The 27799-nt window shown below is 38.4% G+C and overlaps 1 protein-coding gene across 2 annotated transcripts; it reads left to right on the forward strand.

Annotated features, from left to right (window-relative positions):
• On the forward strand, positions 1–27737 carry ghrhra (growth hormone releasing hormone receptor a). 2 transcript variants are annotated; one of them, XM_079348528.1, is made up of 13 exons: positions 1–391; positions 1129–1237; positions 14224–14331; positions 15659–15759; positions 16105–16202; positions 16766–16898; positions 17133–17286; positions 20753–20813; positions 20911–20980; positions 21310–21404; positions 25342–25471; positions 26222–26263; positions 26505–27737. In XM_079348528.1, exons 1-13 carry the CDS (start codon positions 278–280, stop codon positions 26649–26651), a joined length of 1362 nt encoding a protein of 453 aa, XP_079204654.1. In that variant the 5' UTR covers positions 1–277; the 3' UTR covers positions 26652–27737. The 2 variants fall into 2 exon arrangements, with proteins under 2 accessions (XP_079204654.1, XP_079204653.1); XM_079348527.1 differs by having other exon boundaries at positions 26222–26592.
• The last annotated feature ends 62 nt before the right edge of the window (positions 27738–27799 follow it).

Genomic DNA, 27799 nt, shown 5'->3' on the forward strand with positions numbered 1-27799 from the left:
GAGAGAGAGAGAGAGAGAGAGAGAGAGAGAGAGAGAGAGAGAGAGAGAGAGAGAGAGAGAGAGAGAGAGAGAGAGAGAGAGACAGATGTGTCACAGACGCTCCTGTCTTCACTCCCATAAGTTTGCAGCAGCTCGCATGCGGAGGACGTCTATTTTAGGCTAACTGGGTGAATTCTCACACCGGAGCTTTGACGAAGGAAAAAGTGACTCTTTGAAGAGACTCAGAGGAACAATTAACTTGGATTTACACCCAAACCATCATCTTCGTTATCCTCTGATGTCAAATCCAAAGAAGACGGATAAGAACATGGACATATGTTGCAAGTGGCAATCAGGACGCCAGGACAAATTCATACTTTTCATATTTTATGTTCATCTTTGCAGGAATATAGTGAGTGACATGTTTTTATTATTTCTATTATGATAACTAGGCTCATTGTCTTTGCTACAATACTCGTGAACTTTTTTTTTTTTTTTAAATCATCGCAAAAGAATTTGAACATTTTTGCTTGGGCAAGCAAGAAACACTCCCAATAAGGTAATCGATTGACTTAATTGCAGCCTAATGATATCTGTAAATTAAAGTTAAAACCAGTATTATCCTGTGTCCAACCCTGGCTGGAGCGCACAATTGTCTCGGGTTGCAAATGCCCTCATTAAGCTGCTGGCATTAATTAACGACCTGCATCTATTACTTGCATGTCTGGCAAAAAATCAAGATTAGACTCATCAAGGAAAACGTTGATTTTTCTGCAAGGAGCCTATACTTAATTCACAAGCCGTCTGTTGTAGAAGATTTGTGCATGGATATTGCAAAAGTGCACGAGTTTACTCTTCATCAATACTCTTATTAAAGCTGCAAAATGTAAAGCCTGAATGACAAAATGTGGAAACCTGTCTTGATAAACTTAACCACGAGAGTCAAAAAATTGATTTATGCAGAGAGGGGTGTCAGTTGATGGTAATTTAGGTTTCCCTTTTATCTCCGCTGCTTCCCACTCACTCATCGTTGTAACTCCTTCGTGCCACCAGGCAGCAAAGAAGAACTGCAGGCTGTCGTCTTGTGTGTGCAGCATGTGCCTGCTTCAGTGTAGATAACCAAAGTCATCTCGTTTGTATGTTTTTCAGGCGGTGGCGATTCACCCTGACTGCGCCATCGTCTCGCAGCACCTGCGGGCTCGTGAGGTGTGCAGCCAGACGAGGAGGAGCGAAGCGCAAAACCACACGGAGCAAAGTGGTGGGTTCATGTGTCAAACATATACTGTACAGTACTGTATGGTGCTAATGCTGCTCTGTTTCTCTGCACACAAACACTTCTGAGAGGTTTTTTTTTAAATAAGCGAGATAGCAAAGGGAGTGGGTTAAACTTAAAAAGTTTGAGAGTCGAAGGGGAGGCTAAAGTTTGAGAGTCTAAATAAGAATCCGAGAGAATGAAAGCGCATAAAAAACGTATCAAAAGCGAAATGGTGCTGGGGAAATTTTCTGAAGGCTCTTCTGATCTGTTTAAATATAACAATGTGATGAAAGTAACATAAAAGAGTGTAGCCTATTATGAAGGGAGGATGGGGTAAGATGAGCAAGCTTTTACCTCTGTCGTATAGGACAAATATGAATGAAGGGAAACATGTAGGCCTGCTCTTATTTTGAAATATTGCTGAACAGATAAGAATGCATCTATGGCAAATTTTACATACGACTTCTGAAAAGAAAAAAAAAACAGTATCCGAGTCTGTTGGTAGAAGGAGCCATGGGGGTGTATTGATCCTCCTAATTTTCAGTTTTTTTAAAGGTTTTGTTTTTCTGATAGGACATTGGATAGATTAAAAAATCATGGAGAGAGAGAAAGTGGGGAAAGATGCGGGAAAGGAGTCACAGGTTGGACTGCATGGCCCCCCACTTTGAGTACTATAGCCTCTGTGCATGTGCACTAATCACTAGTGCCCCCAATTTTTTTAAGGTACTTCAACTAAGTAAAGTTTAATATTCAATCAATCAATATTTAATTGCACCAATTTATAACAAATGTGTTGTTGCACGATCAGCACAGATCTTGGCTGCATTTAGCAGTTACAGTGGCAAGAAAAAACTTCTGTTTGCTATTTGGTTTAATATTATTGTTGTTCCATTGGTGAACATAGAACATTTCTGTCGAGTGAGGGTGCTTAATAGAAATGGCCTGATAAAAATAGCCTATTTTAAGTGTTGTATTTTGTGAATACTTTCTCAATTTTTTGTATTGCAAGGACACACTTTACTGTCATGACAACACAATCATACAGTATATTTAACCCTTAGAGAGGCAAAGAAGCATTCCAGATTAGCTAACACCAACACTTTTTGATCAGTTTATCTGAATAATACAATACATGGTATGCATAAGAAAAGTCCAGTTTCAGAAAACATAGAGTACACAGTGGTGAACATATTCAACATATAGAAAGGTTAAATTAAAATTATGTTTTTTTTTTAAGTGGGCTTTTTTCAGTGGTTATAAAACCAGTCCAGGGCTTTGTTGTTAACCTATTTCTCCAAACTAAGGACCACTATGTCATCTTCTGTACAGTAGTTTAATCCAGCTGTAATATGTCGACAAAACACTCAAATGACTTCTGGCTGGTAGAGGTCAAAATATTAAATCGTTTTTTATTTATCAGAAAGCCCAGCTGTCTTTGTGTCACCAGATAACACCCAAATGTAATGAAAGTTGAATAAATCCTACCAAAGATTGAACTTTTAACCTCTTTAACTTTTAAGGATTTTTTTTAGCTTTCTGTTTTAAAGTCTGATTTCTACTACAATAGAAGTAATTATTTGATAACTGGTTTTGTCTTTGAAAGGTCAGAAATATATTTTAAAAAGTCCCAGAGTTGAAGAGGATGATGTCCCTGAACAGAAATATTCACAAAATTATCGTAAGTCAAAGAAAAGCAGCAAATCATCATTTAATGCAGCTTAAGCATGACAATTTAGATGTGTTTTCTTAGGTAAGACTTTAAATTAAGGTCATAATATTCACCAGTATAGGCCCAAAATATAAGTTATTTACTGAATTAAATAACATTAAGGAAACATGCTATATTGAAGTGCTGGCTCTCTGTCAACAACAAAGCTGCCAGTATGTAAGTTTGGATTCCCAAGTGGTATGGGTTGTTTTTGTTAGGTGGTTGTAAGGCAACCCCACAGAGGCGTTTTGAACGCCCTTGGTTTGCCAGGCAAATGGCAAACCAACAGGGGTTACAGCGATGGAAGCGAGCAACTGGCTTAGATTTATCAGATGTAACTGATTCTGGGTGTTGAAGGGTCACCTGCATTTAACTGCAATGAAAATAGAAGCAGAGAGACCATAATAAGTATATATAACAAAACAAATACAGCACAAAGCCATACCTCTACACATTAGATAATATACAGAAAAATCCCACTGAAGCACGTTTAACAGATGGTGAATTTCAGAAATCCTGTATGTCATGAGTCCATAAAGACTAATTCAACATTCATTGTATGCTTGCAAGGGTACTTGTTATGTGATCGCAGTCTAAAAATGTATTGAAATACCCTAGACTATTCCTCAGTTTGATCTTTACATCTGAAATCGGTCACAACCTGATATGTGTCGTTGTCATCCTAAAGATCTGATGATTTATATCTTGTTGAGGCTTCACCTTCCGTGTCCTCAAATATCTGAGTTATTGACTTCATCTTAAAATGAACCTGACGTCTCTTGGGGACAGAAATCACCCCAGACTAAAACCATTTTGGCGACTCCCCTCCGCCAGACTTATGTGATCCTAATTTCCCCTGACGACTCCCAAAGCTGGAGCGCTACAACGCTTTGGAGCTAAGTCGTCGTCCTCTGCTCATTACAAAGATAAATGTACGCTGATGAGTTTCGCTGTCGGAGTAGGTGTGTTTGTGAATCCATCAGTGTGATGCCAACCATGCAGGTGTCATGTTTTAATGCAGAGCTAGAGAGCCATGCAGAGTTTTTATATTTGTGTATTGCCACTGAGATGTCATCTCAGCAGTAAAATGTATTGTTTTTGGTCAAATCTCAACTAGCTACTTTCTGTCTTTGGTTTACTGCCTAGCTGTCACACAAACAATAATTATTAATGTTCACGTTTTGGCCAAAAAAGATAGCCATTAGCATAAAAAATATATTTCCGAAAGACATTACAATCTCCTTTGGAGTCTAATGAATGGAAGCTGCTTAATAAATGAAGACATCAGGTTCTTCCCTCAGGGGTGGTCTGGAAGGAGTAACTCTGTGTCCAAAGTAATTTCTCAAGTAGTTGTTAATCCTTGATGAGGTGACATTCAAGCAGCTAAATGTATAGGCTCCTCTGGAGCCATCTGTTGAAAAAGGCCAACGTAAGAACCTTTTCTCTTTTTTGAAAGGAAATAATTGAAATTATTCATCAACCCTTGTGGCATGACTGTTAATTGAGGATTCAAACTGTTCGACACATCAGGGAATTTTACTTTATGGTTTTCTCCCCATGGCAGTTTGAAATCCCCTTTGTGATGACGCCCGAACGCAAGTATATGTTTTATAATTTATGGTTTTTAGCTGCAGTCAGTGTGGCTTTTGTTACGTACATGAATGAGGAATGAGGATTCTGTATGTTGATATTTGAAATTTAATTATCTTTGAGCAGGGACCCCCTGCTTTAGTAACATGTTATCCACTTCTTGACGACCAATAAAACGTGTTGGTGCTTGCTTGAAATCAATCCGTAAGCAATCCTACAAACAGCCTAATGGAAACCGTCTTAAAGATAGTCATCTTTAGTCCACATCAGTGGAAAGGACTTTTTAAAAAAGAGCCTTCAGGGTTACCTTTATCAAAAGCTGTGTTACAATTAAATAAAGCTAATAATCTGGCAGGAAAGAGTGTAAGCAGGACTGTTATGTACTGTGGGACAGATGACTAAGAGTGGAAGCAAGTTAGCTTGTGGATTTTGGAGTCTCGACTGTGACTGGTATAAAAGTCTGAGGACATCTCGCTATAAGGTGCACTTAAAGCATAAGTACAGTTTAGGAGCGCCGGTTCCCATGTATCGAGGCTACAATCCTTGTGCGGGCGACCTGGGTTCGCTTCTGACCTGTGGCAACTTTACCGCATGTCTCTCCCTCTACTTTCTGACTCTATCCACTGTTCTGTCCATTAAAGGCTAAAAAGCCCAAAAATAAACCTTTAAAAAGCATAAGTACAGCTGAGACTAAAGGAAATATAATTGTATATTTTATTGTATTATATCATTGGCTACAGGAACAAGAGGATTTAAGTCAAAGGCTGAAAATGAAAAATGTATAGCAATGCCTCCGGTTCAATAGGAACCAAATCACTAGAATCCTGCAGGCATAGAGGGAGGGCAGGATGTCCAGCAAGGGATTCTTGGGAAAGATACTGAGCCCTAAATTTCTCCAAAGGGCTTAGCCATTGTTGTGTGATTATGATTATGTTTGATTGTGATAAGATGAGGCTGGCACTTTGCAGAGGACATCTGCCATCAGTATGTGAACGTACTGTATGTGTGTGAACGGCTCAATATGTCAGCAAAAAGGCAAAGTAGATGTTAAATCTTTAATTTTACCGCTACTCTTCCACAATACATGAGATAAACAAAGCCACATATTTTTACATTTCTTGTGTCACAAGAGAAAAATAAACTATTAAAAACCAGCTTTGCTGTGTTTTCTCCATTAAATTAATGATAATACACAAAGACAGCACGAGATGCACTTCAAGACACCCACATCCATTATTGTCTATGTCAGCCCACCTACTGTCAACTTGTCAGAATATGGGGCTGTCCTTATTCCTAATGTCAGTGAGCATCAGCTCTCCAGGCAAGCAGCAATTTTAACACATTTTCATTCCATATTGGGATCTTTTTCCTTGAAACTGTGAACTTTCACTATACGTTCCCTGCTTTTTTTTTTTTACATTTATGGCTTAATCTGCTGCTGGCTTGTTGGCTTCTCCAACATGAGTCTAATCCAGACCTACAGGTTTGTCTTTTGTCCAACATGTTCAGTCAAAATATCAGGTCTACTGTCATCTTTCCTTCTTTTTGTTGAAAGAGTCCAAGAATATGCCACAAGAATATGTCTATAACATGAAAATACTGTAGCTGTTTCTCTTTGCGAAAAAAAGACGTGTTAGAAATGTTTTTATTGAATAATTAACAACTGGCAACTAAGCATCTTTTGTTTTTCAAACACTTCACTACCATACTGGTTACTGTTGGTATCCACATGGATTTGTCCCTTACAATATGCCTTTGACAGGGAGCATTGTTGTGTTTGTGAGTAATTAATTGCAGCTTTGTGATGATGGACACAAGCTCTCACACACACACACACACACACACACACACACACACACACACACACACACACACACACACACACACCACACACACACCCACACACACACACACACACACACACACACACACACACAAACACACACACACACACCCACACACACACACACACACACACACACACACAACGCATATTCATTTTGGTCACTGTTGACAGCATGCCAATTATTTTTCCAGGCTTCTGCTCAGGGTTTGGAAATATGATTCGACCATATTGCCATTATGAATACAGTCAATATGCCCTGTAGATATTGTATTAGTTTTATTCAATTCAGGAATCCAGAAGCGTTACGCAATGTGGAGCCACACATTTTGAAAAAAAAAAAAAAAGATTGATAAGCCTGACTTAAATTCAAATTGAAATTCAAACTCCAGCACTAACTGTACCTCCTGGAAAATAACTACACCAGTCCCTTCATGTGGTCCCAGAACAAAATATATATCATTACATATTTTATACTTTATTTTCACACTGCTATGACTACCCAGAAAAATCTAATTTCCAAGCTTTGCATGTGTGCTGTTTCTCAAAACAAACAGAAACATACTGTAATTTACTGTATACTGTAAAGTTATTTTGTTGTGCAGACTGGAGGATTTTTTTCTGCTTTGGGCTCTGAAGATAAAGCATGACCAACCTATTAGAGCAACTTAAATTTGAAATGAAGGTCCAATAACTGTCAATTAGTCATACCTCTACATACTATCATAGTATGCTTAATTTATACTAAATGAGCTGTAGCAATAGTTTTAATCATGTGCTTCAAAGCTGAATGCTAAACATACTTAAAATTATGACCTATGAAAAACAACCACATAAAACAGGATGTGTGCAATACTTTGCATGAATTGCCCCCCGGGGACAAATTTTAATTGAATTGAATTGATGAGTCACCTAGTTCCCCACTGCTCATTTACTACATGTGAGACCACAACCTATTGTGTTACGCTCAGTGAAATGAGAGACCTGAGAACTGAAAGTGCATCCTAAATGATGCGTCTGCCCCTCCTGGATCTTCCGCTGCAGCTTCTGTCTGAAAGCATCAAAGGAGACGCTGGTGTGAATCATCCAACTCCCAGGAGCTCCATGAATAGTTGCGCACACTCCTCTGCCCAAGTGTTGTATTCCAGGGGTAAATTGGAGGTGACATGACTTTATTTAGACCACTTGATTGGATTATTTTAGATAGATAGATAGATAGATAGATAGATAGATAGATACTTTATTGATCCCGAGGGAAATTCAGGACTTATTGTGTTAAGACCCAAAAGCAGCAGGCCTTGTGTTTAGGTTAGTTTAGTTTATAGATTAAACTATAAACTAAATCCCCCCCCCCCCCCCCATCTAAATTTCCTACTGTATCGACAAATAAAGGCAAAAATGTGTTAGCTTGATGCTAACACATGAAAGAAATGCTTTTAACAGGATAACTGAACTAGCATTTCAAACAGTTAACTTAATTAACTTTTTTTCTTTTTTTACTGGAGAATGTTAAGCAAACCGGATCATTTATTTAGCTTAGACATGCGAAGTTAGCTTATTGGGATGATGTAACACTGCAGTTGTGTCATTGATCGAATTCAGCATAATTAGCAAATCAAGCACTAAGACACCTGTCAGTCTTTTACACTAAGGAAGTGAATGACGAAGATGCTACAGTGCTTGGGCTGTAAAAAATAAGCTAATTTAGATATATTTCTTGTTTTCATGTGACTTTTAGATTAAGTTTCCTCAACCAAAATTTAGAACAACCTGCATAATTCATATCAGACGTCTCTGCAGTAGTCGATACAGCTCCTGCAGTAGTTACACATAACTTTTCGGCTATCACTTGCTAAGCTACTTGTCTTGCCTTTGCTGATGCCAAGGTGTTTGGTTTGGCTGTTATTATGCTCTTGAAGTTTTTATTCCTCCATGATGGTTTGCTGTTCAAGTTGGGTAAAAATGTAGCTCATTCCTTTAAATTCGCCATTTATAATCACAGCGAGAATCACAATTTCTGTGATCCATGCTGCTCCCTTTTTTTATTTTTGTAGAACAGGTATGCACAAGTCTCCTGATTAGGCTTCTCATGTCTGGTTCCAATTAACGATACGGATTTAGTGTGATTCGGACTTAGCCAGCCTTTAAGCATCACGTTACCTGAAGCAGGCTAAAAATAATAGCTCTGATTTCTTAAACCACATATGAGGATAGGCCCATGATAGACAAATCATCTGGGGTTTCCTGTCTACACCGGAAGACAGGCACTCAAATGCAACAGTAATTAGTAAAATATTCAGGATTTGTTAGTGCTAAATATTTATTAAATCTTATTAAATAATAATTCACTACTTGACAAAATACTTCAATGATATCAGTTACTACATGTTGTGTTTCTTAGATATTTCAAGGCAGAAAATATTACAAACTATATATAAATTGGGCAATTTCTTTATTGTAGTGCTTAACTGTGCTGATGACATTAAAATTTAACCTGACTCCAAAAAAGAAATATAATATTAATGGCTGAATAAACATGATGAAATATATATGACAACCTCAGCATGAAATGTTGTTCATCGACATCCTGCTGAGTGATGAGTGAGGATCCAATTTCTACCAGCAAGAGGATTGTGTTTATTTTTGATTAAAAAAATCAGTGGGCTGAAGTTACTCAATCAATCCAGAAAATAGTTAAATGACACTGTTGAGATATAAGGCAAAAGGTGCATTACGATTCTTGAATCAGAGATACTATGAATCAGGTAACAGTAAAGGTAAAACCTTCCTCCAAACAAGCATCATCTCGTCCTAAAGATATAGCAGAAGCCTTTTCAAGGCATGTATGATTCTGCAGAGATAAATAATAAAGAGGAGAATATTAAAACCTTCTTGGGTAAAATTAAATTTTCCAATCTGTCTGAAAGTGAGTCAAAAAACAATGAGAGACCTGATTACAGAGGAGGAAATTCGAGAAGTGATAACAAATGCCAAATCAATAGGTGCAGATGGGTTCCCAGGAGAATTTTATAAACAGTTTAGAGAGGAGGTCACACCTCTTCTGCAAAAGGTATTTATTTATGCTCTTGAGGAGAAAGATCCTCCAAAAAACATGGTCTGAAACCATAATTTCTGTCATCCAAAAAGAAGGGAAAGACTCAACAAAATGTGCCTCATATAGGCCTATTAGTCCACTGTGGATGAATTGAATAACATCAGGAGAACCTTAACTATAATCTCTGCAGCTAGACAGTCTGTTAAAACCTTGATGCTTCTGGACGCATTCGATCGCATATATTGGCTTTTTCTGGAACAAACACTGAAAAGAATGGGTTTTCATATAGATTTTTTAAATAGAATTAGAGGGTTGTACATCCAGAGTTAGGATTAAGGGAGCTTTAATCTGAATAGAGGAACTAGACTCAGGAGATTCTGTGAAAGTGAAAGAAAACTGGGAGCTGTACATGAATGTGGACATTGAGGAAAAAAAGTGGGAGGATGTGTGCAAAATGGGGTCTAAGATAACTACCGTAAATTCCGGACTATAAGCCTCTACTTTTTTCTCACACTTCGAGCACTGCGGCTTCTACTCCGGTGCGGCTAATGCATGGATTTTTTATGGGGGACAATGAGCTTCTGCCGCAAAAACATTTGACTTCGTCACGTCGGATCTTAATATCAGTCATTTTGCGCTTCATGCACGCACCCTCATCATGGAAAACACACGGAGAAATACATATGATGCAGCTTTCAAGTTAAAGGCGATCGACCTGGCTGTCAAAGAAGCTAACAGAGCTGCTGCACGTTAAGATGACACTGACAGCGACAACAGAGACTGAGGAAGTGAGTAATGAAGTCATTCTGAGGCAGTGAATGGATGGACTTTTTCTTGTGAAATATATTACGGTCATCTTTTTCATCAGCCGTGTTACAGACACCGTCGGCTAGGCTTCGTATTGTAACGGTTCATGTTGTAAAGTCAGTAGTTGATAATGTGTTCATAATTCCGATTATGTGGAGAGTCAGTGAATGCACCAGCGAGAACGTGTTGAGTGGCTGTATGAGAGAACGCTGGGGGAGAGAGTTGGATTGTTACGGCAAGTTATGTGTTGCTCTCTGCTGTAAACGGCGTGGTCACGGCCGACAGTGATCGGGTTATTAAAAGTTATTATTTGAACGCTCTCGCCGTCCTTTAACGTCCGTACGGACGCTACAGTATTTGCGGATGTTACCGGTAGCCTAGGTCTGTGTAAATAGCTCTTGTTATAGCGTGGACACCTGCGGCTTATAATCAAGTGCGGCTTATATATGTACAAATACATTTATTTACTTATTTTTAGCCGGTGCGGCTTATATCCAGGTGCGCTCAATAGTACGGAATTTACGGTATATAGATAGTTCAAGAGACTGTTTATAATGTTAAAACATGACAGAAGTATGACAAATGTATGCTGGAGGAATTGTAAAGAGGTTGAAGATCGTATTCACATTTTTAGGGACAGCCCCAAACTGAAATCATTTTGGAAAGGGATTCAAAAAGAAATACGAACCATCCTAGGAGTAGATTTACCAGCAACAGCATGATATAACATCTACTACATATCAAAGTGATGAATAAAGGAAAAGCCTGGTTACTACACATCCTTCTTCTGGTATTGAAAAATGATGACCATATCCTGACTTTAACCTCTACCTCCCACCCTTCTCCAAGGCTAAAGGAAGGTTACTCAAAGGTTACTCGATGAAAAAATAGCAGCGAAACAAAATGGATTTGTTGGTGGGTCTATGGGCTCCTGTCATTGCTTACCTTACATTACCGATAGAGTAAGAGACCGGTTTACATCATTTCAATTTATTTAAAAGGAGACATTATGTATATATCTTTTTGTTAGTTTTTGGTCGTGTCAGTAGACATACTTAAAAAGATGCATGTGAAAGGTTAACAAGTGCTTGTGTGTTGTGGACAGATTTATCTGATGCCTGCTTTGAAGAAGCAGTATTTTTCCTCTCCTTGCCGGGCGTCTTTTCTTTATGCAGATGAAGATGTTGCTTCTGTTTGCAGAACTGTAATAATTTTACATGAAAAATGTAAAAAAAAATTAAATAATAGCCCGCTGGGCTCCTTGAAAGATTTTCATTTTTCTTAAAATGTGTAGTGTCGGAGCAGTGGAAACCCATTTGCAGAGGAGAGGTTTTGTCTGAAAATATATTGGACTTTTGGTCTCTCTTTAGCTTTGGGAACAATTGCTTCTTGTATTGACTGTGTTAAAGGATTTAAAACCGCTGTCGACATTCCCCAATACACGGTGGTTTTATCACAATGATGAATGTGTTTCAGAGTTAGGGGCTTTGTCAAACCTGTCTACTTGCTTCCTGAGAACATGACTTCAAACATATGGAATTATCCATCATATATCACGTACAGAAAGATCCCAGATTTTTCTAAAAATGAAGAACAGTAACTGGGAAAAAAACCTGGCTGTTGGCTGTGACATAATGCAAAAGCTTAATATTGACTAAAAAAGGGGATGTAAACCCAGGTTTTCCGGACAGTAGATAATGATAATGCTTTGTATTTTGTTCTGGATTTTGGCTACATAATACTAGATCATTACAGAAACGTTTTATTCTTTACTTTTTACCTTCCTTGTCTGCTTGTTGTGATTAAAATTTATGCCAATAAAGGCTTGAAGTGAGAATAATCTTTGAAGTCCCATGTAAATAGCAGCAGGAAATGCAAGGTGATGTGAGAAACTTGTTCTTTTTAATACCTTTTGAAATTTGCAGGGCATGTCATGAGCACTTTAAAATGTCAAGCACTTGACTGATGCATATAGTACTGCACTAAGTCGTCTTTTCCTTAGAGAAATTTAGACAGATTTACGACAAAAAAATAATGTCAGTCTGTTTAAGCAGATTATGGGACTGTGAATACAGGCTGCAGAAAATGTTCTTTTGATCATCCACAAACACACTCACATTGTGTCCATTATCAGTACCGCTTTGGGCGAGAGATGGAGTGCACCATGGACTGGTTGCCAGTCAATCACAGGGCTGCAGAAGTACATTTATGTATTTTACAGTATGATGATGCTGAATGAAACGTTAGGAGATTTAAAGTGTTCAGAAATGCTGGGCTCGTTCATATAGGAAAGTGCAGAGTGTCTGTGTGAAAAGGGATTTCTTTTAGGATCCAACGTGATTGACAGACTGGAACTCTTTTGTGGAAAAAACTAAAAACATATCCAAAAAAGAAAGAAAAGCCCACTTTTAGGAGTCTTTTAGAACTGGGAGAATTTGACAATGTCTCCTGTTTCCGTGTGATACTTTCAGTCCAGCAGACAGATCTTCTGATTTGAGTGTGACCCAGACACAGAACTTCCTGACAGGATAAACTCTACAGGGATGAGATATAAAAGAAGCCAACTCAAGGAAGGTATATGCATGGAGACAATCATAGTGGTTTTCTAGCGACAGCCCTCCCTTGGCAGCATAGTGTCTGCTCTGAATGGGTAGAGCCCCTGAGCAAAACACGCACACGTGCACACACACACGCAACATGAATTACTAAAAGGTCATCCGAATAACAATTGATCCATTGAGGGCGTTGAACTTTGGCCAGAAATCCCATTTCCAGACACATGAACATAGCGTGTGGAAGGCACCCCCCCAACAAAGCCTGAAGGCATGAATAGAAGCCAGGATGTATGTTGACTCGATTGATTTGTTTACCTGATAGAATCCTGAGGTTTTTAAAAGGTCTGGGGAAAAACGAAGAAACCCAGATAATTGATGCTGTATGTGACGTTACCGCTTAAGAATGATTTATGTTCCTATTTTGTTGATAATCTGCAAGAACTTGTACAATAGATGATTTTAGTTAAAGTCTTTCTAATGTAAATCTTGCAAATACAGTTTGACAAAATGCACCTTCCTAAACCCTCTTAACTCATATTTTAGCATTGAATAAAAAAAAAAAGTGCATTAATTCTAAGCAGCCACTTTTAGCCTGCATGATGAGATGCTACAAAGTACTCAAGTGTGCAGTGGGGAAAACTAAAGATATTTTCTCTGAGGAAATGATGTAGACCAGAGCAGACAGTAAGTGCGAGTGAACATAGGATCTAATTATCCAAGTGGTAAGAATCATGTTCATTTCAGCATTAAATTCAACTAAGGATGTGTATCTTTGAGTAGGTTGCTCTGCCTGCTCGAGGTCAAGAGCCACTTAAAGTTGAGATGGATTAGAGAACGCCGTTTTTAATTAAATCCTCAGCATTTTGAGCTCTGTGAACCTTTTCTTTGTGTGATTTTTTTTAGATAATGACCAAGAAATCAGATGTTCCTGTTCAACACAATTTGGCACGTGTTTGTCCGATATTCAACCAGCCAATCTTAACTAATATAGCAGGGGAGCAGGGATCTGATGAGGGTTTAACATGTGGTGGTTGGATCAGTCTTAAAAGAAGAAACAAAGGTATTGCAATGAATTTTCTGATTTTCATTGTAATTAGCTTCATAAAAGAAACATTTCTTTACTTATATTGATACGTTAGTGAGTTCAATCACAGGCTAAGGGAAACATGAGAAACCAAAGGGGATATATTCAGCAAAAAATATTGAAACATGTAAATATTTAACTTACACTTTCAAAATTGTAGTGATGTTTGACTCTTTCACTTTCATAGAGACATAAAGTCATCTCTTTTTTTTTTATCTCTCGCAAGTGCATTCTGTAATATCTGAATTCTCACTCAGGCACTGTATGTTTACGTGTGAACTAAAAGGGGCTTGGAGCAGGTGATTAGAAACAGACTCATTGGCTCACCCTCTCATCTGTGTTTGCAGGATGTAATACAGAGTGGGATGGCATCAGTTGCTGGCAGAGAGCGAATGCAGGACATGTGGTCAACATTTCCTGCTCTGAAGTCTTCCAGCATTTATCCAGCAATCAAGGTTGGTCCCCATGTCTTTCCAAAAGCCAACAGTCACTAAGAAAGTAAACGTATCTTCAGCTACAGTCATTTCATTTCCAGAATAGTTAAGTATGCACAAGTCGTGCTTTCAGCTGGTGCAGTGTGACTCTACCACTAAATTGAGCTAAGTGTAATCTGCAGTGCTGTTGCAAGCTGGAGACTCTTTGATGAAGGAGCACAGTGATGAAATATTCATGTTTGTTAGTTGGCAGGATTATATATGATCCGGGAAATTTCTGGCAGGAGAAATGACAAGAAATGTTGTGTGCAGGCTCCAAACATCACAGTCTGACGTCTTCTCGGGCTGTTGTAGGATTTGTGGATCTGGACAAAACTGCAGTCAAGTCACCAGAAGAGACTCTTTCTGGTGATATAATATGACGGTCATGCAAATAAAAATGTATTGTTATTCAGGAGGTTTCATATCTTGAGTTGAGTTGTCCATTTTTTTTAGAATAATTTCTTTGGACAAACATCTTTGTTGCTGCCAATTTAATCTGGAATATAATTCCATGGTTGAAAATAATGAAGTTTTGTGTGTAAAATAATCTTTCACCAATAGTTGGTGACATTGTAGTGTTTATTGGAGAGCGAGTGCTTAAAAATGAAAAAAACCCCCCATCTTGGTACATTTGTCTTCCCGTTTACAGGAAGACTTTGAAATAAACAACACAGGACTGGTTTTCCCGTTGTCTTATAAGATTGTCATAATGATCATCATCATCATCATCATCATCATCATCATCATCATCATTATTATCATTATGGGAAGTGGGGCCAGGCTCATTAAGGTTTCTTCCTCTAAACTTTGACGGAAATTGTGGCTCATTATGATCTGAATTGCAGATCACTCCGTTAGACCAGGCGGAGCTGTCAGATGGAACAGAGAAAAATCCATTGCTATGTATTTCTCGCTGTGTTTGTGTGTTTGTATTTTTTTTTACCAAATGGTCTACCTGTGCCGAACACATTAGGACGTTAGAATCCCCCGAACACCCCAACGCAGGAAGACATGAAACTCACAACCGTCTCTTGATACCTTCTGCTATCAAATGGACATTTTCAAGAACTGACAACATAACGTAAAAGCCTTAAATGTTTTCTGACTGGATGAACTGATGGAGTGTCCATAGAGGAAATGCCAGTGAAGCCATTCAAATGTGAAGGAATGACAACTTTCTAGATCCATGCAGCTGCAATTGGCATTTATGGGCAAACAATTAGCAAATTGTTTTGATTTCTGAATTATTTGGGGATTTTCTGTGAAATCTTTGTGATGGTTGAACAACGCCACATTTCCCTCACAGGCCATGTTTACAGAAACTGTACAGATGGCGGCTGGTCTGAAATGTATCCCCACTACGAGGAGGCCTGTGCGTTCAGTGACGACAACGAGCCTGAAACTGAGGTGAGCACGTTGTAATCAGACCAATCAATGAAGCTTAATCATTCTGTCTTCTTTTGTACTCCATTAAGGCTTCCTTTACTCTTCTGTTGCTTAATATAATACTGTCTCAACTGGAGCCACACTGGTCAATAATAATTGAGAATACTGTCATCTATAAATTGAATCCATAGATGAAAGGGTTATATGCTTACACTGCAGTGTGCAGTAGACAAAGCTTGCTTGCTGTAATGTTGCTAAAGTCAAAAACGTACATAGATTGTAGTAAGGTGATGTAAGTGAGTTCAGCCAAGCATTTATTTATTCATTCATGTGGAAGGATTTACCCACTCTGTTTTCTCTCTCCAGACGAGTTACCTCTCTACGTTCAGACAGGTGTACACTGTGGGCTATGCCACCTCACTTATCTCCCTTATTACAGCCATTGTGGTGTTCACAGCCTTCAGGTAAGACCAGCGAAGAACACACTGTCCGAGATACACACATACGCACAGGGCAAAAACATAGACAACAACTAGGGGCAAAACAAGTTTCAGATTACATAATTAACATATTAAGCAATACTTCAGTTCTGTTGGGCAGTGGGCCCATCAGAGAATAAACCTTCATCGAGGCAAATAAAGGTGGTGAACAAACACACCTGGAATGACTTACACAAACAGAACAATGTTCATGTTCCTCACACCTTCACACCGCCTGGGACGCTCTGTAGAGTTTTCTAACTTGCCACGCACACACACACACACACACACACACACACACACACACACACACACACACACACACACACACACACACACACACACACACACACACACACACACACACACACACACACACACACACACACACACACACACACACAGAAAGGGCTACTTAGTTAAAGTGCAAGTGGATCTTTAACATAACTCTGCATTAAAAGCTGACAAAATGGAAATGAGTGCTGTTTTGTATATATTTGTGTACGTGTAGTATCCTTTTTACGTTGTTTTTTTTCTGTCTCTTTCAGGAAGTTTCGCTGCACAAGAAATTACATCCACGTCAACCTGTTCTCCTCCTTCGTCCTGAGAGCAAGCGCTGTTTTCATCAAAGACACTGTGCTGTTTGCTGATGAGAATCTGGACCACTGCTCAGTGTCCACAGTGAGCACGCTCATTAGCCAATGATGTTCCTGTTGTACAGCAGACCTCCACATTTGTGTGATTGAGTTAGTGTTGATTTGAGGGACGAGTCAAAGAAAGGAGTAACACGTGGCTAATGCAGAATGGAAAAAAGATTGTACGAGTGAACACGATTTTCTTAACATCTGTGTGAGTTAAATGTTAGCGTACAACTCCTGGATAATTAGCTACTAAATTCTGCTTTGTCCTCTCTAGGCAGCGTGCAAGTCTGCTGTGGCTTTCTTCCAATTCAGCATTCTGGCCAATTACTTCTGGCTGCTGGTGGAGGGCATGTATCTGCAGACGCTGCTGGCCCTGACCTTCGTCTCTCAGAGGAAGTACTTCTGGTGGTACATCCTTATTGGATGGGGTAAGTAGAATTTCTGAAAAGGGTTGTACGAGGAAGGCTCGATCAGGAGAGACTAGGATGTGTACATGCATAACCTCCTTCCCGCTACACTTACACACTTGTTTGAATTATGTAAATCCAAACTGTGGAAACAACTTTTAAACCACAAAATAGCTTTAGCCATAGAAACCACCAAGACTTCTTCATGAAACTTCACAACTCATGTGCAATATTACTTTTAATATCGATCTATATTGTGTGCATTATCATAATAATAATAATACATTTTATTTAATGGCGCCTTTCAAGCCACCCAAGGTCGCCTTACAGTGGATAAAAGCAGTACATTAGGTTAAAACCAAACATAAAACAAACAAAAGACAGGTGTAGTGTGAAGTGACCAGTTACAGTGAGTATGCCAGTTTAAACAGGTGGGTTTTGAGTTGGGATTTAAAGGTGGAGATGGACTCTGACTGTCTTATGTGGGGGGGGAGGGAGTTCCAAAGTCTGGGTGCCGAGCAGCTGAAGGCTCGGGCACCCATGGTACTGAGGCGTGGTGTGGGGATGTCTAGCAGTCCAGCAGAGGTTGAGCGGAGGGTGCGTGAGGGGCTGTAGTGATGGAGGAGGTCGCAGAGGTAAGTGGGGGCTAGGTGGTGAAGAGCTTTGTAGGTGAGGAGGAGGTTTTTGTAGTCGATGCGATGTACAGGGAGCCAGTGAAGTTCGATGAGAAATGATCATGATCAATATGTTTTCTATGTCATAGACCATGAACAATATTAACATTACACATATTCCAAGGTGAAATGTTACTTTGACTTTTTTGATATTACCAAGTTCAATTTTGTTTAAAATCAGTTGTAATTACATTCATTATCCTTTACAATTTATGTATTTTTATTAACTTCATTATCACATTATGCTATACAGTAATTTTTATTAAAGGAGTGTCCTTTACCTTTCACACCGAAATGTTGTATATTTACTTGTTAATACTTATATTTTGAATTTATTTATTTAATAGGGACAATGCAATTTAACATAGTTTCAATACAACGCAGGAAACTGATGTGCTGCAAAAAGAGTATACCGGTAATAGCTATTTCTAATTTCCAAGTCATGTCCCTAGTTTTTTGTATTTAGTACAGTATACATGCTCGGGTCTGCATGCAGTTACATATGGATGTGATAAAACACAGTATGTTAGAAGCTTCATTAAAAGTGAGAAAGTGCCCTATTTCTGTTCTAATGTTGTTAATAAGCTCAGTGCTGAATGTAACTCTTGTCATTCTGCAAATGTGAGCACTGCAGTGTCAGCAGCTATTCACACCAAACAACTAAATGTCTAAAAACTCTGTTTCTGACCAGTCTAAGTCCATTGGTTTGTCACAACATCCAAATAGATCTTTTTATTTACTTTATATGCAAGCACCTCTTAAATCCGTTTGCATTCTGTGATCTGGATCGATGTCACAGGAACTAAAAAGGGACCTACAGTACATCAATAAAGTAGAATAAATGAATGTTTTAGCTTGAGCATATGGGTGGCTGGTTAAGTGCTGACACCTCATTCATCTGAACAAAACTACACGAGAGTATACTAACTGTTCTTTGTGAGGCTTTGAACACACTTGAGGTGAGAAAGGTTGTGATTCACATGGTAATCTGAGCTTTTTGTTTGTGTTGCTCTTTGATTACAGTACTCTGAATGACATTTGAATCATTTATGTTTTTTAATTCCACCTCTTACCACATGATACATTCACATTGATGGGGAAATCCAATTTTCGACATTGATTCATTCTCAGAAACACTTTTGTCTTGTTCAAGCATTTTGTGATTACAGCTGCACTCTGTGATGTTGGCCTCATTTTTGGTTCTTGAACTCTCTCTGGATGTTTAGGTGCCTTAAATGCTTTGCCCAGTTAACTGATTAATAGTCTGCTTCTTTGGCCTGCATGGTTTGCTGTTGAAGTAATTGTTTCTAAAGCATAGAGATGTACTTTTTGTGTCTTTGTTGGAGAGTTAGGACTGTGGATAGAGCAGGGAGAGAGATAGTTGGACATGGCGTGGGAAAGTAGCCACAGATCGGAGTCAAACCTGGGCTGCCCGCATGGAGGACTATAGCCTCCGTAAACATGAGGTGCATGCACGAACCACTGTGCAACCAGCAACCCAAAAAGCTGAGTTTTTAAGGGAGTTTTGCTCTAAAATTTGAGACAGTTTTTAGTGGTTAAGATCGATCCAGCATGTCCTGTCTGTTGTCTGCAGCAGATATTTTACTAACTGAGTAAAACTCTTGCGTAATTAAAAACAATGGCAGCTGGAACATCATCTTTCTCTTGTTTCAGGCTTAACGATTATCATGTATTTTTAATCTGCATACACATCAGATTGCCTGTCTTTTTAATTAATCTGACCTTCCAGTTTTTTGATTAGTCTGACTTCTGAATCTGCTGCAGCTGTGCCTTAATGTTGTAGGTAATGGGGAGAAAAGAAAAAAAAAAGCCAGTCCCCGTAGAAAAGTTACATCACAGCAGTTTCATGCTTACATGGCTGCACACAAGAAAAAGAGCACATCTTTGATATCCACACTGTAGACCTGGCCAAGCGTGGAGGTGCTTTGGTCCCAGAAATGGGATCCATCAATTTATTTATAACATGCACAAAAGAGAAAAAGGGTTCAGAAGGCAGAGGAGGATTTTCATCACCACATCAGCCTTGTTCATGTTTTTGTACATTAAACACCCTGTCGCAAATTTGAATTAACATCATTTGTCTTTCAATTTCTTCAACAACAAACCCTTATAAGAATTGTTAGTAGAAGGGAAAAAATGTGTCTACCCATTAAAATCTGACCCCTTTTTTCTTGTATTAGTTTGGTTATTGCTTTCCTGTAACATAATGTATTCTAGCGTCTCATCCCTGTTCTTAATCCTAAACTTGAACTTCTGTATAACCTATTCCACTGACCAAAGGAAGGACATGTGGTCAGTGCAGCTGCAGCATATACAGGTTTTTCATGCTGATTGTTAAAAAAACTCAAGAAATAAGAGGAGAGGAGTTAAAACGTTTCTACATCCATGCAAGGTGACAAAGTACGACCTTAGGCTGTTGTAATGCATGCTGTAAAAACAGCAGTGGTGTTATGGACTGATGTCTAAGTAAAATCTAAATCTCAATCCTGAGAGGATTTTACAACCTGGTGGTTTATGTTTGTGCGTTTCTTTGTCTGTCTTGTTTACTGAGCATGCTGAGTGGCTCTGATGTAATTTATCAGAGTCTTTCCAGCTTACACTATATCTGACTCTCTCACCTGCTGCCTTCTTTGAATCTTTTTCTTCTTTAAACATGGAGGTGCAGACAGGAAATGGATTATTTGATAAACACGGTGCATGCTTGAAGACATTTTTTTTATGAAAACATGCGATGTGATTTAACCAGGCAGACACGCAATGCATAACAATGAACCTCTGCTCTTCTTTTATAGGACTCCCGTCAACAGTTCTTATACTCTGGGTGTTGACGAGATTTTTCTTTGACGACAGCGGGTAAGGCAAACAGTGTTGAACGACAGAAGTACGAGTCGTAGTTTTTCAACTGTGTTTGTACTTTGATTGGATTGTTACATTTTCTGTTCTTTTTCAGTTGCTGGGATGACACGGAAAATGTTGCTATTTGGTGGATTATTAAAGGGCCGATAACAGCGTCTCTGCTGGTGAGTTAAGATCAGGTAAACTGCCTCTCTGGGTTTATGTTTTTAAAGAAGTCAAAGTCTTGTTAATAGTTATGAAAATAATTACGTGTTTTAAAAAGACACTGCTTGTTTATGTCAGAAAAGTGGTTTGCTAACGACAAAGGAATATATCAATTCATGCTTGGACCATCTCTTCTCCAGAGAAGTTTAAAGATTAGTCGACTGCAAATCACTCAAACTGAATTGAAGTCTTTATTTATGTAAATGCATTGTAGTGGTCTTATTTGTCCATCAAATTTCTGAGCGTTTTATCGATACCTCTTGGGTAATGAAACACGTTTTTTTATCAGGTTAACATCGTCATCTTCATCAATGTGATCCGGATTCTGGTTCAAAAGCTCAAATCTTCAGCCATGACAGGAAACAATGACACCGGACATTTCATGTGAGTCACAAGCTACTAAAACAACGGGACCTTAAAGTTCTACAGAGAAACATGCAACCATTAAAACCTTGAAACCTTAACAATGTTTACAAAGTTAGCTTTACAATCAGATCAATCAGTTGTCTTTGAAAGAGCTCTCAAAGAACCAAATACACAGATGTTAGATTTCTGTAATTCATCGACCATAAAAAACTGCAACACAATGAAAGATTTGGAGAAAAAGAGGGGAATAGTTTTGTAGCAGCAGAACTACAAGTCAGAAGTGCCAGGCTTTAAAAGCTGCCTTGTACTCCTGACAAGGAGATTAGATGTTGCTTCACAGCAGGAAGCAGGAAGATAAAGGGACCACTGATTGCGAAGGTTGAAGAAAGCAGCCAATGCCAATCAGCTAATGCAGGCGAGAGTAGAACAAACAGGTCCCACGTATGGACGTTCATATGACTCCACTTTCCTTTCTATTTTTATTTAAATATTAAACTATGACTGTCGTGGCTTAGTGGTTAGTCTGTCCCGTGATTTCCAACTCCACTGTCCTGTCTCTCAACTAAACCATCAAAAAATAAATCTTACAAATGTATTGAATTAGGCATGATTTTTCATGTATTACCCCTAATATTGATGTATTATTATTCATTACCAGTTATTATTATTAATAAGTAAAAACACAAAAAGTCTGAATCTCAAACAAAGAAAGGTTCAGGTGTGGGAAAGATTTCAAATTAAATTCAAGGAAGTGAAAAACTGGAGGCAACACTTTGGTCGTTCTTCCTTTGGTAGTTTTTTTCCCTTTCATGTCTGCCTGCGGACACAGGACCTTACAAAGGTACGTGTGAGGTTCTACAACTAGTTTTCTTCAAAGAATTCAGAGCTTCGAAAAGAGAGCACTGCCTGAATATGAACAGTATGACAAAACGCCTTTTTGATAGATTACACTTTGACGGACGTTTAAGTCCAACATGTAATTGAGTTCAATAACCCTGGTGATGCTCCGACTTTCACTTTAATTTCTCTGATAAGCCACAATATTAATTGATCCATTACAGCACTGTAATTAAATGAAAAAATCTGAGTATATTAAGCCTTCCTGATGGATCCATGCAGCCGAAACACATCGTTTGTTGGAGTTTGTAATAAAAAGAAGACAGCATTTAGCATGCTTGTGTGTGGTGAATTGTCAAATTTGCTGTAAACATGATGTTTCTTGCCCACACCTGCAACAAGATATACATGTCATACACGACAGTGCTGTGTGCAGGGCGTCCACTTCAATATACAACTACTGTCAATCAAATCAGGACAGGTAAAGTTTGTGTGTCAATGTTGAAATGTCAGCATGACAATCTAAGATGCTACTGTAGACCCGTCACATGATGATACTCTGTGCATTAAGGTCGTTGGTTATATATATTGATGTTAACAAGCAGTTTAAAGAACAGCAGCGCTTCACTGCAGCTACAGAGGAGCATAGCATGGCATTAACTATTTATAGAAAATCATTACATGGAGATAAATAAGAAGGTGAAAAAAATCCCCCACAAAGAAAGACTCTATAGTGTCATGTACTGATCTGTCTTTTTATTGTAGTCCCTGTTTGCTCCTGTTATTTTTGTGTGCATCTGTATTTTAAAGGCCCATCTAGGGACGGGAATTGCAAATGAGCTTAGGCTGTTAATGCAGAAGTTTGTGTCCCTATACGAATAAATGTGAGATTACATGAAATAAAGAACAATACATTTGGAAACAGGCTGCTTCTTCTAAGTGATGAAGATACTGTTCAAAATGTAGGCCAAACTGAGTGATAGCTGTTTCTCTTTTGAGATTACCATAATGATAGAAAGTAAATCAAATGCTTCTCCCTTCCTCAGTTTAATAGAGAGAAAAACACGTCTATGACTCTACACTGGGAACAAATCTTTCCCTTCGTTTCAAATGTGGTTTTTGGTGCAGATTCCTGCTCAGCTGTATTAATACAGAATGAGTGCAGCACATTAAAAATAGCACCTGGATACCAGAAATAGATATTTTGTCATCACGAGGAGTGTGACAGGATTGTTCCATCACTTCAGTGGCTGTTGATCTTTCAAAGGCTTCATCCCTTCGTCACTCAAAAATCCAATCTGATTCAGACGGATCTGTGAAGTTCACACAAAAGCAGCAATCCCAGCTGTGACAAAAGACAAACACAATCCAATTATAGGCTTGAAAATAATCTCGTTTTTTTTTTTTTTTAGAAGCTTAGCCGTGATGTAATTACTGATCAGAGTGAGTATTTTTTGGTATTAAGAATATTCGGATGACTGTGTTTGTGTCTTACATGAGATACTTTGAAACTGATATTATCATCAGAGGACACAAACATGTGCAGACATCTTTATTAGGATTAGACTGAGGCTTTTTATTGCTCTGTGATAGATTATGTTTTGTGATCTGGATCATTCAAAAGGCTCCAATAATTAATCCATCTTCAGGACATTTTGGACACAAATCGGGTTACTTCAGTGTTAGTGGTGTTGTCTGTGGGATGTATAACAGAGGTGGATTTGTCTTTCTTTAAACTGGCAATATAATGTAATGATGTAAAGGCACCGCAGTAAAAAAAACAAAACATTTACGCTTTTTTGAGATATCTGATTGAGACTAAGTTTAGAGGAAAATGCGTCATATTTTTGTGTTTTGACATTTGTAATCTGATCCTCTGATTGGCCTGATGACGATGTTGTTTTAAAGGTCAGTTTGAGAGTTTTGATATCTGCTACATACAGTCTAAGTCTGATTACACCTTGCAGAATAATGGAGTTTGTTGTCTGGCATTTAAAACTCCAAGGCTGATTTCAATCAGGAGAGACAAGAAAAGGATTTAGTACAACAGATAACACAGAAATGCGACTTGACAGAAGGTCTTCGGCGCTTGGACTCTATGGGGTGGTTGATGTGTTTGTAAAATGTCAATTCTGAGTGTCGACAGAATAAATCCCCCCCCATGGAGTCCAGACACTGGTGGTGGTGAAGCTCCTGACTTGTTGAGACCGGATGAGTGAAGAATTCATGGCTGATGGTTCTGTGATGGGGAGATGAAGGGTCGCATGAAACGTCGGCATGAATGAACTAAGACAGAGACAAAATCATATTTAAAAAGGGTATCAGAATGTTGATAGTCTGACAATGACGAAGGGAATGCTCTGTAATTGGTTAGATGGGTACCGCTGACGAGACAGCCGATTTCCCAATGACAGCTCAAGAAAATGACACCTCGAGAGATTGACAGCGTAAATGTGAGTGAGAGGGATGGATGAGATAGACCTGACCGTGAAGGCATAGCATAACATGTGACCTGTTTATACACATTCAAACACATTTATAGTCTTTCTGACTGAACTCATGCTAGAGCATCATTAACCTGACACTGATAAAGCTGAATTTCATAAACTCTGAAAGGCTATATTTACTGCATTTGTGAATTTTTGTTTTTAAGATGGTACGTTTGAAAAACTCAGTAATTATTATTCTTTTTAGAATTCAATGCTCAAAGAACTTATCTGGTTTGCTTAAACTAGACTGTGAGACTGTGGTTTAATCATGCTTGAATGACACTGGCCAGGAAGCAAAGCACAACAGCCCTAACATTTTGATTAAAAAAGCCCAAAATCCGATTGGTGCACAGTTTTATGCTACGTCACAATTTCTAAATAGAGACTCTACTCAATTCAAATTACTAAAAGAATACAGATGAAAACCAAATTACAGATATTTCTCATGGGACAAGATCTGAACAATTCTTATCCTGGGAAACATTTGCTTTTACTTTGTCACAAGCTAAATTTAGAAGCTTCAGAAAAAGGGGCTTTATCCTTCAAATAACTTAATAGTTGGGTCTTTATATGATGTGGAATTATGACTATTTTTTCCTCTTTCATTCCTCTGTTAATTGTTTCTTTAGGAGGTTAGCTAAATCCACCCTGTTCCTCATCCCTCTGTTTGGGATGCACTACACAGTGTTTGCCTTTTTGCCTGAGACCACTGGAGTGGCAGCGAGACTCTACATCGAGCTGGGGCTGGGATCCTTTCAGGTATAGATCATCGAAGAGAACAAGCACAGAACATCAAGTCTCCACAATTACACGCTTAATTAAGAAAGAGGTCATTAAAGTTACCAAAGATCACATGTGGATAGAAGAGACTGAAGCAGTTATAGTGCACTCAGTCATTATTTAGTATCAAGTGGACAAGTCGTATTGCTAAAAATAATATTAAATGGACTTCCATCATAGGCTAGTAAGGGTGAATATTTGCAAGTGTACTCCAAAACACTCTGAAGCAACTGTGTTGTTTGAGTTTGGCAAGTAAAAAAAATCACTTCATGTTCTTTCTGAAGAAACCTTAAAAGGAGGATCATTTAATTTGCATTAGATAAAAAGTTCCTGAAAGGCAGACTGGAGAGAGCCTGACACAAGAAAAGCCTGACAGTCTTTTGAAACTGTGAAATTAAATGTTTTATATTATATCTCATCAATGAAATGAAAATTCAAAAGCAGTCATAAAACATGTTTACTTTTATCCTTAGACTTTTCATTTCGTCAGAATGTCTTGATTATTTTTCAATGAGTTTCATATGATTGAATGGTTCAATTAAAAAAACGTTATTTGTCCCTGGGGAGCAATTCAAAGGAACACAGAGCAGTAAAAGAATGACAATGCAGGTATACTAAAATTTAACCAAAGATAAAGTGTTAAAATGTAAGTACAAAGTAAGAATACAACATTGCAAAGTGATATTTATACATATTTTAAAACAGTGTCAATGTCTGTCTGTGTTGCAGGGTTTTGTGGTTGCAATGCTTTACTGCTTCATGAATGGAGAGGTAGGTGAACAGACAAATAACCTACAAAACAAGATTAAGGAAGTTAAAAAAGGAGGAATCTCAAGTCTGCCATTAAACAAGTTGATCAGTATGCATTTACTATATCCACATGACTGCCATCTATTCTCTGATGTCAAGCTCAGCAAGAAAAAACCAACAGTAGCTAATGTGTTACTTGAATTATGACCATGTCCCCCCTGACACTGTAGTATAGTTGTAATATATACTTGTTTGTCTGCAGGTCCAAACAGAGTTGCGCAGATGGTTATGGAAGTGTCGCAATCAAAACCATCTCGCCCCTGCCAAGCAAAGCATCACACAGATCACAATTCGAGCCCGTGGGGGGCTCAGGAGGCCTCCTTCTAGCAGCAACATCTCTACAGTTTGATTTTAGGACATTTTCAATGACAGAAACTTGTTGTGAAACATTAGGCAAAACATCAGAGGCAAATGCTCAATTCACTGATGGAATTAATTATAAAAAACATCTGTGAGCACTGAGCAGACAATAATGAGCAGAGCACTGGTGAATGATTGTGGAAATGTTGCATCAGGATGCAGTGTATCAGTGTATTAGTGAGTGGCTGCTCAAAACAAATGCAAAACTGAAAGAATGCCTGGTGCCAAATTTGTACAGAGGTTGGGGTGACACTGTAAGGATGAAACCAAACTAAAGACAGAGCTGTCCCTGAGTTTGCATGAAGATGATTTTTGAAGGATGCCCTTACAGGTTGGACCACAAAAATGATCAAATGTTTAGGAATTTTATCAGGACAACTGTGGAGACAGTGGATATGTTTGCTTGGATACATTATGTAAATCAAGCTTGACTTTTCTAAATGTTGTGTGCTGCACAGATCAGAAAGTCATGTTAAGTATGTGCAGGACTGGTCTTATCTCAGTATCATCTTCAACAATTAACTTGCTGCTAGACTTTTCAACCATGAAGATTCATTGGACAAGAGTGAATGTATTTATTGTGGTGTGTGATGATAAAAAAAAAGTTGTGTGTTAGATTTGTTATATGCTTTGATGAGCCATCTCTGAAACAGTATTTCAATGTTCTTTCCTCTTTTTCCCCCTTTTAATTTTTCTTCATGGTGTTGTTTGATACCAATTCTATTTCACACAGCTGATTATAAGAGATGCACAACAAGATGCCATGATGTCATGGTTACTGCCTTAAATGGTACTGTAGAGCAAGACTATGGTTTTAAATTGTAACAGAAACAGTGTCTTAACATTCATGTGTTTGTCTGCAGTTTCTTCATGGCAGTGGTTAAGAGAAAGGCAGCATTGTGCATCTCTGTTCTATTTATATGTAGCTCTGGTCTTCATAGACCACAAATAATGCACTGTAATGTAAAATCAAGCACTTCAGCTGTGAATTTAACATTGGATTTTTGTTTTTTAAATTTAATAACTGTATTTCTATTGTATCCTGGATCTGGTAAGAGTTGGCCTGTGTAGGAAGAAAAACACAGTAATAAAAAAAGAGTTTTGATAAGAAACATCACTGTTTTGTTATACGATACT

This window comes from Symphodus melops (assembly GCF_947650265.1).
Source record: "Symphodus melops genome assembly, chromosome: 7".
NCBI lineage: Eukaryota > Metazoa > Chordata > Actinopteri > Labriformes > Labridae > Symphodus > Symphodus melops.